The sequence below is a fragment of the Caloenas nicobarica genome, chromosome 1 (genome assembly GCF_036013445.1).
Source record: "Caloenas nicobarica isolate bCalNic1 chromosome 1, bCalNic1.hap1, whole genome shotgun sequence".
Taxonomy (NCBI): Eukaryota; Metazoa; Chordata; class Aves; order Columbiformes; family Columbidae; genus Caloenas; species Caloenas nicobarica.
The window spans coordinates 214,963,561-214,982,336 of NC_088245.1; the positions used below are offsets into that span (position 1 = coordinate 214,963,561).

At 59.6% G+C, this 18,776-nt stretch overlaps 1 protein-coding gene across 3 annotated transcripts in view; it reads right to left on the reverse strand.

Moving 5' to 3' along the window:
- Positions 1 to 18,776, reverse strand: part of ARAP1 (ArfGAP with RhoGAP domain, ankyrin repeat and PH domain 1) — a 34,949-nt gene that overhangs the window by 14,089 nt on the left and 2,084 nt on the right. For 2 of the 3 annotated variants that reach the window (XM_065629267.1, XM_065629261.1), the window contains exons 1-14: positions 13,755 to 13,775; positions 12,503 to 12,573; positions 11,552 to 11,649; positions 9,837 to 9,953; positions 7,147 to 7,216; positions 6,767 to 6,887; positions 6,467 to 6,672; positions 5,930 to 6,036; positions 5,642 to 5,841; positions 5,407 to 5,492; positions 4,272 to 4,454; positions 3,080 to 3,254; positions 947 to 1,081; positions 707 to 842 (exon numbers count right to left, since the gene is read on the reverse strand). In XM_065629267.1, coding sequence (XP_065485339.1) covers positions 707 to 842; positions 947 to 1,081; positions 3,080 to 3,254; positions 4,272 to 4,454; positions 5,407 to 5,492; positions 5,642 to 5,841; positions 5,930 to 6,036; positions 6,467 to 6,672; positions 6,767 to 6,887; positions 7,147 to 7,216; positions 9,837 to 9,953; positions 11,552 to 11,649; positions 12,503 to 12,514 — 1,646 coding nt within the window. In that variant the 5' untranslated portion in view covers positions 12,515 to 12,573; positions 13,755 to 13,775. Of the gene's footprint in view, positions 1 to 706; positions 843 to 946; positions 1,082 to 3,079; positions 3,255 to 4,271; positions 4,455 to 5,406; positions 5,493 to 5,641; positions 5,842 to 5,929; positions 6,037 to 6,466; positions 6,673 to 6,766; positions 6,888 to 7,146; positions 7,217 to 9,836; positions 9,954 to 11,551; positions 11,650 to 12,502; positions 12,574 to 13,754; positions 13,844 to 18,776 lie in introns of those variants that run through there. The other variant, XM_065629274.1, reaches the window with a different exon arrangement.

An 18,776-nucleotide genomic window follows, 5' to 3' on the forward strand; every position in this document is an offset into this window, starting at 1 on the left:
CCCGTGAGTCAGGCAGTGACTGCGCCCAGTGCTGTTGGGTGCTATAGGGTAACAAGGTGCTATATTGGGGTGTTATCAGATATTGGGGTGCTATAGGATATCAGGGGGCTATAGGATATCAGGGTGCTATACTAGGGTGCTATAGGAGATCAGGGTGCTATATCATAGACTCACAGAATGTCCTGAGTTGGAAGGGACCCATAAGGATCATCAAGTCCAACTCAGGGTGCTATAGGATACTGGGGTGCTATAGGAGACCAGGGTGCTACATTGGCGTGCTATAGGATATTGGGGTGCTACATCGGGGTGCTGTAGGATATCAGGGTGCTATATTGTGGTGCTATAGGATGTCGAGGTGCTATAGAATGTTGGGGTGCTATAGGAGATCAGGGTGCTATATTAAGGTGCTACAGGAGATCAGGGTGCTATATCGGGGTGTTATCAAATGTGGGGGTGCTATGGAATATCAGGGTGCTATATTGGGGTGCTATAGGATAGTGGGGGTGCTATAGGAGATCAGGGTGCTATATTAAGGTGCTACAGGAGATCGGGGTGCTATATCGGGGTGTTATCAGATATGGGGGTGCTATGGAATATCAGGGTGCTATATTGGGGTGCTATAGGACAGTGGGGGTGCTATAGGATGTGGGGGTGCTATATCAGGGTGCAATGGGATGTGGGAGTGCTCGGGGGGGTGCAGCCTCACCCGTGGCTGTGGGGGGGGTTGTTGACCAGGCAGACGATCTCCCCCACCTTGATCTCGCCATTGGGGACGGCGTTGCGGTCGTTCTCGTAGTAGCTGAGGACGCCGTCCTGCAGCGTGCACCAGCGCCGGCTGAACTCTGCGCGGCACAGGACGGCGCTGGGAACCCCCGTTTTGGGGCTGCCTCAGCCCCCCCAATCCCTGAACCCCGATTTCCCAGCCCCTCAGACCCACCCCCCGTACCTTCCTGGCCTTTCCGCTCGCTCACAGGCTTGGCCATGGAGGGGGTTTTGTAGAGGAAGCCGTGGTGGGTGACGGAGGGCAGGGACACCGAGTAGGGTTTGTCCTCGCTGCCCCCCACCTCGAAACGCGGCGGCTCTGCGAAAAAATAGGGTGACGAGCTGTCACGGGGGGGCTGCTTGGAGGGCATCCTGCATCCCGCATAGAATCACAGAATCATTTTGGTTGGAAAAGCTCCTCAAGATCAAGTCCAACCGTTCCCCACCCCTGGCACTGCCCCATGTCCTGAGAACCTCATGTCCGTCTGTCCAACCCCTCCAGGGATGGTGACTCCAGCACTGCCCTGGGCAGCCTGTTCCAATGCCCCACAGCCCTTTGGGGAAGAAATTGTTCCCCAGATCCAACCTCAACCTCCCCTGGCGCAACTTGAGGCCGTTTCCTCTGCTCCTGGCGCTTGTTCCTGGGGAGCAGAGCCCGACCCCCCCTGGCTCCAAGCTCCTTTCAGGCAGGTCAGAGATCAGAAGGTCTCCCCTCAGCTCCTGTTCTCCAGCTGAACCCCCAGCTCCCTCAGCCGCTCCCATCACACTTGTGCTCCAGCCCCTTCCCCAGCTCCGTTCCCTTCTCTCAACTCGCTCCAGCACCTCAAGGCCTTTCTTGGTGTGAGGTGATCCCACCACCCCTCTGGCCACCATTTTGAGCCCTGAGGTGATTTTGGTGCCCCTGAGGCCGCCATTTTGTGTTTTGAGGTGATTCTGGTGCCCCTGAGGCCGCCATTTTGTGTTCTGAGGTGATTTTGGTTCTCCTGGGGCCGCCATTTTGAGCCCTGAGCTGAGGGGCCCAGAACCGCCCCCAGGGTTCGCGGTTTGGCCTCCCCAGTGCCCAGCACAGGCCGGTCACTGCCCTGGGCCTGCTGGCCACACCAGTGCTGGTCCCAGCCGGGATGCTGGTGGCCCTTTGTCCAGATCCCTCTGCAGAACCTTCCGACCCTCCAGCAGATCAACACTCCCACCCAACTCGGTGTCGTCTGCAAACTTACTGAGGGTGCAATAAATGCCCTCACCCAGATCACAGATGAAGATATTAAACAGTCCTGCAGCTGGAATAACAGCCCAGGGCTCTGCCACATCCTCCCTGTGTCACCACGGTCGTGTGCCTCAGTTTCCCCACCTTGCCCCCCAACAAGAGGCATCCCTCTGTTTGGTCCAGGGACCAGGCAGAGATGGGGTGCGGGGACACTTCTAAAGGGACAAGGACACTGGTGGGGCTGCCCGTAGCCAGGGAACCCCATGGGGATGCAGCACCCTGCGCCACCCGGCATCGACCTCAGGGAGCCCGGGACTCTGGTGACACCTGCCAGTGCCAGCAGGACAAGCTCAGGGTTTGGTTTTCCCGGCTCACCGGGACGGCCTCGCCGCTCTCCCAGTGCCCTGTTTGTACTGGGCTGACTGGAGCGGCCGTGCCAGCCCCAATCCTGGGTGAATTCCAGCTCCCGTGGGACGGACTTGGCCCCCGCGGCGGTGACGGAGGTGACAGCGCGGCCAGGCCCGGCACACCCTGGCACACCTCCGACCGCAGGGCCACCCCGGGGAAGGGTGGGGATCGGTCCTGGGGGGGCCCTCAGCCCACCCACAGCGGGGTTGGGGGGCACGGGAGAGGGGGGTGCAGGATGGTCAGACCGCCCCAGCCCCACTGGGGACGCTCGGGTGGGGGGACATTCCTGGGGGCTGCGGGGATGCTGGGGTGTGGGGACATTCCCTGGGGACACTTGGGTGGGGGGACATTCCCTGAGGATACGGGAATGGGGAGACATTCCCTGGGGATACTGGAGTGGGGGGACATTCCCTGGGGACACTCAGGTGGGGGGACATTCCCTGGGGACAGCCGCAACGTGCCAGGACGGTGCGGGAGGGCTGTCCCCACCCCTCCCGTTCCCAGTGTCCCCATTGGGGTGCCAAACCACGTCCCCAGTTGGAACAGAACCCCCCTCCCCGTCCCCCCACCCAAAGGTCCCCAAAACCCCCTTCCTGGGGTGCACAGAGCCAGGACGGGCTGCAAACACCCCCCGGGGACACCCCAGATCCAGTGGCTTTAATTCCATGACGGATGGGGGGCCCGGCGGGGGGGTCTACCCCGTACCTGAGGTCCTGTTGTGGAGCAGGAACTCCATCTGCAGCCTCTGCCCGCTCCTCTGGGCCAGCGCCAGCGGCGTGGGGCACCGCGGGTCCCCGGTGTCACACGTCACCGCCGCCCCGCAGAACAGCAGCGCCAGCGTCTCCGCCAGGTCCCCGGTGGTGACAGCGGCACAAAGAGCCTGCGACAGGAGCAGGGTGAGGCCGAAGGCTGGCGAGGAAGAGGAGGAAAAAATCCCCCAAACCACCACGGCGAAAGAAGCCACAGCCGAACAACCAGATCCCCCCAACCGGCGACCCGGGCAGGACAAACAACCAGATCCCCCCAACCGGCGACCCGGGCAGGACAAACAACCGGATCCCCCCAACCGTCGACCCGAGCAGGACAAAGAAGGTTTGGAAGTGGGAGGGAAAAAAAAAAAGAAATAAAAAATAAATCAAAAAGTTTTGGAGGAGCCGGGGTGAAGTCATCGCCGCGGGGCGGGACGCCTTGGCCAGAGCAGAAAAACAAACCAGCCCACATGCGAATTCCCGGCCTCTCCCCCCACCCCGGCTCTTGTGCAAACACGGAGCTGTGGTTTGGGGGGGGGACACACCGAAGCGCCGGGGTGGGGGTCCCAGTGTTGCTTGTGCACAGAATTCCAGCCCAGTAAGCGACTGGGAATGGGTGGCTTAGGTGGGGTGGGGGTGCTGGACAAGCACTTCTGCCCCCCCCTCAACCCTGGGGTGCCCCCCTTTGAACCCCACTCCAGCCCCATGCTGGACCCCAGCCCCATTTCCAAGGAGATGAACCCTGGGGGGGTCTGGTTGTGGTGGGGGGTCTGGCTGTGGGGGGCAGGTCTGGTTGTTGGGGGGCAGGTTGTGGCTGTGGGAGTGGGGTCTGCTTCTGGGAGGGGGGGTCTGGCTATTAGGGGTGTCTGGCTGTGGGGGGGACACCCCGCCTCGGCCCAGGCTCCCCATGCTGGCAATGAAGCTGGTTGTGCCCCAGAGATGTCACCTTGTCCCCACACCCTTTGGCTTCGGCTGGGGGGGGCACAGTGGGGACAGGGGGTGTGCAGTGGGGACTGGGGGGGGTACAGGGGGCATCTTGCTCAGGCACAGCCCTCGCCCCCCCAAGACACCCTGGGGACCCCCACCTTAGCACCCAGGTGGGACCCCCCCAAACCAACACCCAGCCCCGGAGCGGGGGGGTCACTGACCCTGTCCAGCTCCTCCTGGTTGCCGAAAAGGGGGTGGTAGCGCCGGTACTTGCCCTCACGGTATTTGGCGACCAGGAAGCGCCGCCGGTCCCCGCTGGGGCTGCCGGGGCCGATGGCCTCGCTGGGGGGGACGTTGGCGGCCCAGAACTGGTTGGCCACCGCGTTGCCCACCTGCTGGAAGAGCTGCGGGGACAAGGGGGGGCACCATGGGGATGATGGGACGGTGATGGCAGTGGGGGAGGTGGGATGGAGCGGGGTTGGGTATGGGGGCTCTTTGTGCTTATGGGGGGTCACTGATGCCCAGGGGTGCAGGAAAAGGTGCAGGAAAAGCCATGGGTGCTATAGCATCACCCCCCCATTTCGCAGCCGTCCCTCCCCTTCCCACCCTGGAAAATCACATCTGGAAAGCAGCATCCAGCTGCAGGCAAGGGGGGGGGACGCTCGGCATCCACGGGGTGGATTTAAAGGGCTTCATGTGGCCCCTCCAGCGTTAAGAAATGGGAGTTTAGGTGTCTCCCGGATCGTCCCAGTAAGGCCGTGGGGTGCTCACCAGCACCCCAAAGCTTTTTGGGGTGATACGGGGGCCGGGGAGAGGCTGGGGGAGGTTTGGGGGGGGCAAAGTGGAACAGCTGGAAGCGTTTGGGGGCTCGGGGAGCGGGCGATGCCGGAGGCGGGGGTGGGACGCCAGACAGGAATGTGGGATCCAACTGGGAGGAACTGGGAAGAGCTGGGGCCAGCCAGGGGTTGGAAATGGCGGCTGGGGCGGGGGGGTGGGTCCGCGGCATTCCTCCACGCCGGTGGCCCCACGGCTCGCCAGACGTGCCCCCCCCGCCCCGCCACGGACACACAGACGCCGTCTGTCTGCCGCGCGGGGGACACAAGTGCCACTTGTCTTCGCTGGGTGGGCGCCAGGTGGCCGCGGAACGCGGGGACAGGGATGGGGGGGCTGCTGGGGGTCCCCGAGTGAGCCGTGGTGTCACCCCACATCCCGCATCCCACATCCCGCATCCCACATCCCGCACCCCGGCTTGGATGGGGATGGAACAACCTCTGCCATGCTCTGGGTTTGCTGTGGGGAGGAAATGGGGGGTCCCCCCTCCAAAAAAAAGGGGATTTTGGGGTTCTGCGCCGCTACCTGGATCAGCTCCTCCGTCCACACCTTCTTGTCCATCTTCAAGCTCCGCACTTTGGTGACGCCGGGACCCAAACCCCGGTGCTCCCCTGCCAGCGAGACAAGCCCTTGGGGACATATTTTGGGGTCCTTTGCACCCCACATTCCCCCCTCATCCCATGGCAGGGGATGCTCAACACCCCCCATCCCATGGCAGGGGGGTGCTCAGCCCCTTCCATCCCCCCCAGGATGTGGGTACCGGCGCATCGTTTGCAGATGATGACGCAGAGGTTGATGGAGGCCCAGTCGGGGCGGGGGGAGCCGCAGTCGGCGCAGAAGCGGTTGGATTCCACCCCCCAGATCCTCTCGGCCACCTCCGAGTTGGAAAGCGCCTCGGCGATGGATTGTCTCATGGCTTCCACCCATTCCTCCTTCTCCTGCTCCGAATCGGCCGAGAAGCTGCCGCGGCGGGGATGGGGGGGGTGAGGGACGGCTGTGGCGGTGCGGGGGGGACACCACTGGCACCCCCAGCCCTCCCTGGGCTCACCTGAAGATCCGGTATGGCGTGGTGAGGTCGAAGCCCCGGCGATCCACCTCCTTGACGTTCCCCACGTTCATCTCGATGTAGGTGATGCCGATTCCCAGGCGATAGTCCTGGGGGGGGCAAGGGGGTGATGTGGGGGGGGTACAGATGATGCTCTGCCTGCGCTGCTACCTGCACCGGTGCCCATGTCCCCTCCCAGCCCTGGGGGTGCACAAGGGGCTCTGGGGGAGCTGCGGTGGGTGTGATGCTCCCAGGGGACCCCAAATCTTGGAGGAGGGTGAGGGTGCAGCTTGGATGTCCCCAGTTTGGGGGGTGACAGCCCTGGGGTGTCCCTGCTCACTGCTGCTCTGTAGATGTGAAGTGCAGTTAGTCAGGAGACTTCAGCTGAAAGGAAAATTCACTAAAAGAGAAACTTGTCTTGTTTTTAACAAAACCAGGACAAGTGCCCATCGAAGCGGCATCGGGGTCCCCCTCAAAGTAACACCAGGGTCCCCCTCAAAGTGTCACGGTGTCCCTCGTAGCCTCGCCCCAGCCACCCACCTCCGCGTTCTTGTAGAGGAAAACTCTGTCCCCAGCCACGGCCACGAAGAGTTTGTGCTTAAAGCCCCGCAGCTCCAGGAAGCCGCTCTTGTCGGCCGGCTCGATGGCACCGTTGGCGCTCGGCGACATCGATGTCCTCTCCGGAGCTTTGCTCTTCCGCTCCTCCGCCATCTGCTGCAGGGTTCGGATCCACTCGTTCCGATCGGCTGCGGGGACAAGGGGACACACAGGTCAGGATCAGCCCCCTCTTGGGCCAGGGGAGGGGACACTCCGCAGCAGGGACCCCCCCCCGTCACTCACCGTCGCTCTCGGCCCGAAACACGAAGTTACGGTTGTTGGTGACGACCTCGAATTTCTGGTCCCCAACGCTGGCGACGCGGGAGATGGAGGAGACGGGGATGAAGCGTTTGGAATAGGCGTCCTGGAGAGGGGGAAAAGGCGAAGGACAGACAGACACATGGGTCACCTCGGGGCGATGGGATGGGGACCCTCCTGGTGCTCAAAATGCTGAGAGCATCCCTGTCTGGGTGGCTCCGAGCATCCTGCATCCCACCCCAGCACCCGTCCCGGGGATGCTGCCCCTCGGCAAGGACATGGCCCAGAGGGACGTGGCCTCACTGGGGTGGCCCCCCCGCCACCTTCTCACCCTGACCCCGCTCAGATCCTCCCTCCTTGCCCACCTTTTCACTGTCGAAATAGCGGAGGTAGTCGGCGTCCAGCTTCACCCAGCGCTTCTGGTAGATGTAGGACCTGGGGAGGGACCCGGCGGAGGGGACAGGGTGACACAGCTGCACCCTCCGCATGGGACAGGGGCTGCTGGACGCCCCCGGACTGGAGCAGCCCCCTGTCCAGCCCCAGGCTGCACTGTGTGTCCTTGAACTTGAGGGGTGACTCGGCTCGTGCCTTCACGCCCCAGTTGCCAAAAGCCCCAGGTCACCTTTGCCATCGATCCCACACTGTGTCCCCAGCCCTCATGTCACCGCTGGGGACAGCCATGGGGACTCCATGCTTTCCTCCGCCCAGGAAAAGGGGGGGGCTGACCCTAACAGCCCCCCAAAAATCCCTATTTGCAATTCCTGCTCAGGACCTACCATTTGGGGTGGGCTCAATTGTGCCAGGTGGGGTTGGCGGCACCTGGGGCTCCATCGGGGAAGAGGGGGGACCCCAGAGCTCAAGCAGAGCCCCCCCAGGAACCCCCATCCCCTCGCAGCCCATCCATGGTGGTGTCAGGGCTGCAGGAGACACCGAACCAGCCCTGGCGGCGGTTGCTTAAAGGCTTGTTTGCTCAGGAAGGATTTCGCCATCGCCGCATGTGACTCCACGTTTGGCCTTGACGTGGTCGGCAGCAGCAACGGAGGTGAAAAGCGCTCGGTCCTGTCCCCAAGAAGGAGTTTGTCCCTGTCCGAGGGGGTGCAGGGACCCTTGCTCTGAACCCCAGTTTGGGGTTTCTGGTTTTCCTGCCATCGCCTTCCCCAGGCTCCAGTGTCAGAGCAGCTTCTCCAGCTTCCCAGTGTCCTCCCAGTTGCTCCCAGTTCCCCAGCAGCTGGAGCTTCCCCCTTCTCCTCCTCGGGGGGCTGCAGCCTCGGGGCTTCCTCACAGCCCAGATTAAAGGGCCCCCAAATATCCCTCATATTCACATCTCCAGGGGTGGGGCTGCAAAATGGAGGGGGTGTGATTGACGGCTACAAAATGCCAGCATCACCATGGTTGGTGCTGCAAAACACTGGGGTTCAGGGTGAAAAACACCCAGGTTGGGGGCACAAAATGCCAGGGTCGGGGCTGTGAAACACTGGGGTTGGGGCTGTAAAATGCCGGGACTCAGGGTGCAAAATGCCAGAGTTGGGGGCACAAAATGCCAGGATTGGGGATGCAAAACGCCAGGGCTGGGGCTGCGAAACACCATATTTAGGGCCGCAAAATGTTGAGGTCGGAGCTGTAAAACACTGGGGTCGGGGCTGAGAAATGTCAGGGTTGGAGCCACAAAACGCTGGATTTGGGAGCGCAAAACGCCAGGGTTGTGGCTACAAAATGCTGGCATTGGGGGTGCAAAAGGCCCAGGTTGGGGCTGCAAAATGCTGGAGTTTGGGCCATGAAACATCAGGGTTGGGGCTGCGAAACACTGGGGTTAGGGCTGCAAAACTCTGGGGTTGAGGGTGCAAAATGCCAGAGTTGGGGCTGCTGGTTTCAGGGTGCAAAACACCAGGGCTGGGGCTGCAAGACACCTGGGTTAGGGGTGCAAAACACCAGGGCTGGGGCTGCAAAATGCCAGAGTTGGAACTGCAAAATACCTGGGTTGGGGACACAAAACACTGGGGTTGGGGCTGTAAAACACCAGGTTTGGGGCTGTGAAATGCTGGGGTTCAGGGTGCAAAACACCAGGGTTGGGGCTGCAAAATGCCAGGGCTGGGGACACGAAATGCTGGGGTCAGGGCTGCGAAACGCTGGAGTTCAGGGTGCAAAATGCCGGGGTTGGGGCTGCAAAAGTCCCACATCGGAGCTGCAAAAGGTCCACATTGGGGCTGCAAAATACTGGGTTTGGGAGTGCAAAATGCTGGGGTTGGGGCTGCAAAACATCAGGGTTGGAGCTATAAAACACTGGTTTTGGGAGTGCAAAACGCTGGGATTGGAACTGTGAAACACTGGAGTTCAGGCTGCAAAACGCTGGGGTTGGGGCTACAAAATGCCGGAGTCGGGGCTGCAAAACGCTGGGGTTCGGGGTGCAAAATGTCAGAGTTGGGAGTCACGAAACACTGGGTTTGGGAGTGCAAAATGCTGGGGTTGGGGCTACAAAACACCAGAGTTGGGGCTACAAAATGCCTGGGCTGGGGACGCGAAATGCTGGGGTCAGGGCTGCAAAACACCACGGTTGAGGGTGCAAAATGCCCGGCTGGGGCTGCAAAAGGTCCACATTGGGGCTGCAAAATGCTGGGTTTGGGAGTACAAAATGCTGGGGTTGGGGCTGCAAAACATCAGGGTGAAACGCTGCAAGTCATCAACTGTGAAACGCTGGAGTTCAGGCTGCAAAACGCTGGGGTTGGGGCTACAAAATGCTGGAGTCGGAGCTGCAAAACGCTGGAGTTGGGGGTGCAAAATGTCAGGGTTGGGGCCGCAAAACACTGATGTTTGGGGTGCAAAATGCCGGGGTCAGGACTGCAAAATGCTGGGGTTTGGGACACAAAACACCAGGGTTGGGGCTGCAAAACACCGGGGGTCAGGCTGCAAAGCGCTGGGTTTGGGGGTGCAAAATGGGGGGATTAGGGCTGTGAAATGCAAAATTACACCTGGTGAGCAGGAATGACAGGTGGAAAAAAGGGGGGAGCATCTCAGCACCAGGGCGGGGGGTCCGTGTCCCCCCCGGGACGTCACTCACCCCTGCGGCGGGTTCTTGTCCAGCCACCCGGCTTTGACGGTGGGTGAGAGCGGGGCGGTGGCGGCGGTGGCGGTGCTGTCCATGCTGTCCCCAATGTCACCGCAGCCGCTGCCACCACTGGGGACCGGGAGGAGGGTTAAGAGCTGGCGGATCCCGGGGGGGTGGCCGTGTCCCCCCTCCCGCACATTTCGGCCTCCCCTTGCCCTTCCCCGAGGCGCCGGGTGTTTGTGAGCGGGGACTGTGGTGACAGTCCCCTGGAGGGGGTCCCGGTGTGTCCCCCAAGGTCTGGGGACAGCAGAGAGCCTGGGGAGGGGGGACAGGGACACCCCCGGGGTCACAGCCCCAAAGCAGAGACGTGCACACGTGTCCCGTGAAGCCGGATCCGTGCACGTACGTGCACCAGCATCCCTTGCACACGCATCCCCCGCCTACACGTGCAAGCACACACGTGCGTGCAAAATACCACCATCTGTGCGTGTGCGCACGTACGCACAAGCATTCCCCACACAGGGATTTGCATGCGCATCCCTTGCACAAGCATCCCCAGCCGTGCACACCCTTGCACAGGTATCCACAGCTGTGCACACATGCACCCTTGCGTGAGTATCCCCAGAAGTGCACACATGGCCTTGCACAAGCATCCCTGGTTGTGCACACACACACCCCAGCCGTGCATACACACCCCCACACAAGCATTCCCAGTTGTGTATACACGCCCTTGCACAATCGTCTCCAGCTGTGCACACACACCCTTGCACAATCATCTCCAGCTGTGCGCACACACCCTTGCACAAGCAGCCTCAGCCATGCACACACCGCCTTGCACGAGCATCCTCAGCTGTGCATGCACCCTTGCACGAGCATCATCAGCCATGCACACTCACCCTTGCACAAGCATCCCCAGTTGTGCACGCTCTTGCAGGAGCATCCCCATCTGTGCGCACGCACCCCTGCACAAGCCTCCCCAGCTGTGCACACACTCTTGCACAAGCATCCCTCTCTGTGCATGCACACCCTTGCACGAGCATCCCCAGCTGTGCCTGCACACCCTTGCACAAATATCCCCAGACATGCACACATGCCCCTGCATGAACATCCCCAGCTGTGCACACACACCCTTGCAAAAGCCTCCTGAGCTGAGCACACACACTCTTGCACAAGCATCCCCAGCTGTGCATATCCCTGCACGAGCATCCCCAGCCACCCCCACACCCCCTTGCACAAGCATCCTCAGATGTGCACGCACACTGTTGCACAAGTATCTCCAGCTGTGCATGCTCACCTTCGCACGAGCACCCCCAGCTCTGCACGCACATTGTTGCACAAGTGTCTCTAGCTGTGCGCACACCCCTGCACAATTGTCCCCAGCTGTGCATGGACAGTTTTGCACAAGCTTCCTCGGATGTGTGCGCCTTTGCACAAGCGTCCCCACCTGTGCACACACACCCTCACACGAGCATCCCCAGATGTGCACACACACCCTTGCACAAGCATCCTCAGCTGTGCATGCACACCCTCAGCTGTGCACACACCCCCTTGCACAAGCGTCCCCAGCCGTGCACACGCATGCACAGATAACCCCAAGTGCAGACATACAGATCCCCCACCTGTCCATGCACACGCGTGCAAGCGTCCCTGCCCACCCTTGCACACTCGTGTCCCCCCTTGCACACTCGTGTCCCCCCCTTGCACGCCCCCTGGCAGCCCAGCCCTACCCGGCGGGGGGAGCGCGGAAATAATCCTCGACCAGCTCGTCCTCGCTGAACAAGCTGCTGACGCGCAGGGACCGCGGCCGCCCCGGCTCCACGTCCTCCTGCGGGGACAAACGGGGTGACAGGGACACCCCAGCACCACTGACCCCCTCCCTGCACCGGGACGGACGGAGAAACGCAGAAAAAAAGGGTAAAAAAAGCCCAAATCACCGCCCGCGTGTCCTGGGTCTGCTGCTTCCCCCAGTGCCTTGAATTCTGTTTTTTGGGGGTTTTTGCTCTGGGGTTTTTCTTGCTTTATTTTGTTCGGTTGGCTGGTTTGGGTTTTTAAGCTTTGTTTGGGGTTTTTTTACTGTTTTGGGGTTTTTTTTGTGAGTTAACGTGTGCACGCCATAGATGATCCTCATTATTCTCCCACAACAATTTCCCCCACCGGTGCGCCAACCTGCGCCTCACGTTGCCGGAGCGCTAAATAATTTGGATAAAACCCCATTCCTCGTTGGTTTCGTGGCTAAAATGCTCTGGTTAGAATAAAGTTGGGAGTTGGTTTGGTGCTAAAATTGATGTTTTGGGGCGTCTCGGTGACATAGCCTCCCAAAAAATTCAGTTGGGGGATCCTGGGGACCTGTGGGGACCCTCGTTGGCTTCGCGGCTAAAATGCTCTGGTTAGAATAAAGTTGGGAATTTGTTTGGTGCTAAAATGGATTTTTTGGGGTGTCTCGGTGACACAGCCCCCTCCCCCCCAAATTCAGTCGGGGGACCCTGGGGACCCACTGGGGACCTGTGGGGACACAATGGTGACACGGTGGGGACAAAACTCCCTCTCCAGCCACCCCCCAGTGTCATCCGACCCCAAGTCCAAAGCAGCGTCTGTCCCTTGGGGACACTGTGGACCCCCCGACACGTCGCTCCTGCCCACCCCGCAGTGTCCCCAACCGTGTCCCCCATGTCCCCAACCTTGTCCCCCATGTCCCCTGCGGCTCCGGCTAGTTCTTCCTCCCAGGCGGAGTCTTCGTAGTCGGAGTCATCTGGGAAGAGGCAAAAAAAGGAGGAAAACGTTGGGAACTGGGACAGAGGGGGCTTGTCACCCCCCTGTCACCCCCTGTCTGTCCCCGCCACCACGGGGACACCGTCACCACCCTCCTGCCACCACCGGGAGGGGACTTGGTGACATCGGGGTCACAGGGGGGTGTTTTTTGGGGTGTTTTTCCCTCCGTCCCCCTTCATTCCGCAGCTCTGGAGCCTGCGCAGCCGTGGGAAATGTTCGTTAATAATAGAATGAAGGAAATTAATAATGGACGGGTAATGAATCGTGGGGTGATAATGAAAATAAGGAACGTAACAAAAATAGTAATAGGATAATAATAAAAATTAGAACAATAGAAAAAACAAAAATAATGAACAACAAGAATAATAGGATGATAATAATAATAGAATAATAGAATACTAATAATACTAATACTTAATAGATAATAGATGATAGAATACTAATAGAATACTAATAGAATACTAAAAATAAAATAATAATAGAATATTAATAAATACTAGAATGCTAATAGAATAACTAGAAATAATAAAATAATAGAATAATAATAAGTAATAGAATACTAAAAATTATAACAAGTAATAATAGAAGAATGATAAATAATAGAATACTCATATGATAATAAAAAATAACGATAAAATAATAAAAATATAGTTAGTAATAAAATAATAAAAATAATGATGAAATAATTAAATATTATAATAAGTAATAGAATACTGATAGAATAATAAAAAATAATGATAGAATAATAAGAAATAATAATAGAATAATAAGTAATAGAATAATAAAAATAATAATAAATTATAATAGAATAATAATAAATACTAGAATACTAATAGGATAATTAATAATAATAATAAAGTAATAACAGAATGGTAATGAATAATAGAAAGAGAATAGAATAAGAAAAATAATTATAAAATAATAGAATAAAAATAAATACTATGATACTAATAGAACAATTAAAAATAATAATAAAGTAATAATAGAATGGTAATAAATAATAGAAAAATAATAGAATAACAATAAGTAATGGAATACTAATAAAATAATAAAAATAACAATAAAGTAACAATAGGATAATAATAGAATAATTTAATAATAATAGAATAACAACAAATAATAGAATAATAATTGGGGGGGACCCAGACCCCCCGTGCTCACCGAACTCGGGCACGAGGACCTTGGTCGGTGGCTTCGCACGGGGAAGCGCGGCCGGTGGGGACAAGGGGCCACCCTCGGGGACGGGGACACTGCGGAGACAGGAGCCAGCGCTGCCTCATGCCCGCCCCAAAACCCCAACTCCTAACAGCAAAAAAATCACCTTGTCTGGGGTTCTAACGCTGCTGGTTTAGCCCCAAATCATATTTTTTGGTGTCGGCTTCACTTCCCGGCGCTGCCACCGCCACTCGGGTCCCTTATCTGCCACCCAAGGCCACCGAGAGCCACCACAGCCTTGAAACCGCCATCCCGCCTCGGGTTTGTTTTGACTTTTTAATTCTGTTTTGCTATTTTTATTGATATTTTTAATTATTCCTCCAGTCGGAACACGGGGGGGCGGCTCCTCGTGCGGTTTTTTGGTGGCCACGGGGTGTCCCAAGGATGCTGTGTCCCCAAAAAGCTTGGCCAGGGGACAAGAGGGACACTGAGGACCATCGAAGCTGCCACCAGCACCCAGGGGACAGCCAGGGATGTCCCCAGGACGCTGGGGACAGCCAGGGATGCCACCAGCATGCAGGGGACCCTGGGGACAGCTGAGGCTGCCACCAGCACCCAGGGGACAGCCAAGGATGCCACCAGCACCCAGGGGACCCTGGGGACAGTCAAGGATGTCCCCAGCACCCAGGGGATAGCTGAGGTTGCCACCAGCACCCTGGGGACAGCCAGGGATGCCACCAGCACCCTGGGGACAGCCAGTCTCTGTCCCTGTCCCTGTCCCCAGTGACTCCCAGCCCCTCGTCCGGTGCTCGAATGTGTCCCCAGAGCTGGGGGGGGTGACAGGGAGCGCTGGCTCTGGGGGACGGTGACCTCATTTCTAGCAGCCGTTCCCATGGCAACGGCCACAACCATCCATACATTAGGGCCCGCGGGCAGGGATGCAGGCAGGGGGCGGGCAGGGATGCGGGCAGGGGGCGGGCAGGGATGCGGGCAGGGATGCGGGCAGGGATGCGGGCAGGGGGCGGGCAGGGATGCGGGCAGGGGGCGGGCAGGGGGCGGGCAGGGGGCGGGCAGGGGGCGGGCAGGGATGGGGGCAGGGATGCGGGCAGGGGGCGGGCAGGGATGAGGGCAGGGGGTGCGGGTCCCCCGGTTCCCCCCCAGTCCCCTGTTTGGGTGGCACGGCACGATGACAAGGACAACCTCCTCTTTGGGGACATCTCAGCGGGGTTGGGGACAAAACCATTTGTGGCTCAGCCCCCCCAAGCCCCCCCACGGGGGCGGAAGCCACCCCCTGACCCCCCCAGCCCTGTCCCCCCCGCCGCGGGCAGGACGTGGCCGGTGACAAGGGTGACATTAGGGAAGTGACAAGTGTCTTATCTGTTGTGTCCCCCCCCAGCAGTAACGGCTCGGTTGGGCCCCCCGTGCCCAGAGTGGGGGTGATGGGGGGGCGATGTCACCCCAAGCCAAACCTCTGCTGGGGCCACCGCTGTGCCCTCGGGCTGTGCCGCCGACCTCTGGGACACCCCGACTGAGATGTCACTGTCACCTCCTGCGCCTTGGCCCAGGGCTGGGGAAGGACAGTGGGACCCCAGAGAGCTGGGGGGGATCACAGAGACCCCAACGTGGTCAGAGGGGGTCAGTGGGACCCCAAAGGGGTTGGGGGGGTGTGGGACCTCAGAGGGATGGGGAGGATCACAGGGACCCCAAAGTGGTCGGAGAGGGACAGTGGGACCCCAAAAGACTGGGGGAGGGTCAGTGGGACCCCAAAGGATTGGGGAGGGGGTCAGTGGGACCCCAAAAGGTTGGGGAGGGGGGTCACAGGGACCCCAAAGTGCTGGCGGGGATCAGTGGGATCCCAAAATAGTTGGAGGGGGTCAGTGGGACCCCAAAGGACGGGGGGGGACAGTGGGACCCCAAAGTGGTCAGAGGGGGTCAGTGGGACCCCACAGGGCTGGTAGGGGAGAGTGGGACCCCGAAGTGGTTGGGGGGGGTCAGTGTGACCTCAGAAAGCTGGGGGGACACAATGCGACCCCCCCAGCCTGGCCCCAGCAGCTGGAGAAGCACCGGTGACCACGGTGGCACAGCCGGAAGGCGGGGGAGCTGGGGGCTGGGGCATCACCCCAAAAATGCTGCTGTAATGCCCCCCCAGGGGCGCTTGCCCCCGCAGGGCTGCTCCAGCGCTTCCCCAGCCCGGGGTGGGCAAGTGTCCCCATCCCTGTCCCCCCGTCCCCATTCCCCTGTCCCTGTGTCCCCATCCCTGTGTCCCCAACCCCATTCCTGTGTCCTTGTCCCTGTCTCCCTGTCCCTATTCCTGTGTCTCCGTTCCTGTGTCCCCATCCCTGTCTCCATCCCTAAGTCCCCATCCTTGTCCTTCTGTCCCCATCCCTGTGTCCCCGTCCCTTTCTCTCTGTCCCCTTCCCTATCCCCATCCCTATGTCCCCATCCCTGTCCCCTGTCCCCATCCTTATGTCCCCATCCCTGTCCCCCTGTCCCCATCTCTATGTCCCCATCCCCATTCTCCTGTACCTGTGTCCCCATCCCTGTCTACCTGTCCCCATCCTTGTGTCCCCATCCCTGTCTGCATCCCTGTGTCCCCGTTCCTGTCCCCATCCCTATGTCCCTGTCCCTGTCCCCCTGTCCCTGTCCCCATCCCTGTGTCCCTATCCCTGTCCCTGTGTCCCTGTCCCCATCCCTGTGTCCCCATCCTTGTCCCCCTGTTCCCATCCCTGTGTCCCCATCCCTGTGTCCCCTTCCCTTTCTCTCTGTCCCCTTCCCTATCGCCCTGTCCCTGTGTTCCCATCCCTGTCCCCCTGTCCCCATCTCTGTGTGCTCCTCCCTGTCCCCCATCGCCATCCCTATGTCCTCATCCCTGTCCCCCTGTCCCCATCCCTGTGTCCCCATCCTTGTCCCCCTGTTCCCACCCCTGTGTCCCCATCCCTGTGTCCCCTTCCCTTTCTCTCTGTCCCCTTCCCTATCCCCATCCCTATGTCCCCATCCCTGTCCCCCTGTCCCCATCTCTATGTCCCCATCCCCATCCTCCTGTCCCTGTGTCTCCATCCCTGTCTACCTGTCCCCATCCTTGTGTCCCCATCCCTGTCTGCATCCCTGTGTCCCCGCCCCTGTCCCCATCCCTATGTCCCCGTCCCTGTCCCCCTGTCCTTGTCCCCATCCCTATGTTCCCATCCTTGTGCTCCTGTCCCCATCCCTGTGTCCCCATCCCTGTCCCTGTGTCCCTGTCCCCATCCCTGTGTCCCCATCCTTGTCCCCCTGTTCCCATCCCTGTGTCCCCATCCCTGTGTCCCCTTCCCTTTCTCTCTGTCCCCTTCCCTATCCCCATCCCTGTGTCCCCATCCCTGTCCCCCTGTCCCCATCTCTGTGTGCTCCTCCCTGTCCCCCATCGCCATCCCTATGTCCTCATCCCTGTCCCCCTGTCCCCATCCCTGTCTCCCTGTCCCTGTGTCCCCAGCACGTACCTGCTATAGCAATCATGCACCAGCACATACAGCATATTTTTTATATATATATATATATGTGTATACATATATATACACGTATATATATACACGCACACACACACAACTAACCGATTCATCCATACATTCCTGTCTATACCCACAAGAGTGATCAAGCCCTGGCACATATATACCCTATATGTGTACATATATATATGTATATATATTTATATATACACACACATATATACACACACACACACACATATATATAGACAGAGCAAGGTGCACATACTGCTGTGCACACCAGGAGCCAGCCCATAATATTTCTCCATCATCCATAGGTGCAATGTATATGTCACACTGGCCCAGGCGCTGGCACAGGCTGTGGGGTCCCCACGGTGTCCCCAGTGTCCCCCCAGAGCCACCGTGGGGACAAAACACCCCGAAACACATCCCTGTGGCACAGGGGGGCTGCGTGGGTGCCGTGTCCCAGGACATGTCCCTGTTCCTGTCCCCATCTCTGTCCCCCTGTCCCCATCGCCATACCCCTGTCCCTGTGCCCCCAGCCCCCTGTCCCCATGTCCCCACCCCTGTCCCCTGTCCCCTCGTCCCCAGCCCCCTGTCCCCATGTCCCCACCCCTGTCCCCTGTCCCCACCCCTGTCCCCTGTCCCCCCGTCCCTACCCCCATCCCCCTGTCCCCATGTCCCCCCCCGTCCCCTGTCCCCACCCCTGTCCCCTGTCCCCATTCCCATCCCCCTGTCCCCATCCCTGTCCCCTGTCCCCCCGTCCCTACCCCCATCCCCCTGTCCCCATGTCCCCATCCCTGTCCCCTGTCCCCTCATCCCCATCCCTGTCCCTGTGTCCCCATTCCTGTCCCCTCGTCCCCATCCTTGTGTCCCCATCCCTGTCCCCCTGTCCCCATTTCTCCATCCCTTTGTTCCCGTCCCTTTGTTCCCGTCCCTGTGTACCCATCCCTGTCCCCCTGTCCCTGCCCCTGTCCCCGTCCCTGTGTCCCCATTCCCATCCCTGTCCCTGTCCCCCTGCCCCCACCCCTGTGTCCCCATCCCTGTCCCCCTGTCCCCATTTCTCTATCCCTTTGTTCCCGTCCCTGTGTCCCCATGCCTGTCCCCCTGTCCCTGCCCCTGTCCCCGTCCCTGTGTCCCCATTCCCATCCCTGTCCCCCTGTCCCCATCCCTGTCCCTGTCCCCCCCCAGCACTGGACACGTCACCACCAGCTCGAGCTGAGTCAGCGCCTGGCCCGGTGCCACCAACCCCGCTGTGACATCCCCGAACCCCCCAGGGGACAAATCCCCCCCCAGCTCTACTCACCCCCCGCCCAGTGCCATGGGAGGGGACAGGGACCCGGGGGGGGCGACACAAACAACGTCGCCAGCGCCATCCAGCTGCTGCTGGAGCCACCCAAACTTTGAACACCCCGGAGGGGGGTGAGCAGGTCCTGACCTCCCCATGTCCCCCCATGTCCCCCATGGTGGCACCGGTGACATCCCTACCTGGGCGGGTGGCGGGGACACGGCGGGGCCGGGGCTGGTGACAGCGGGGGGGACACACGGG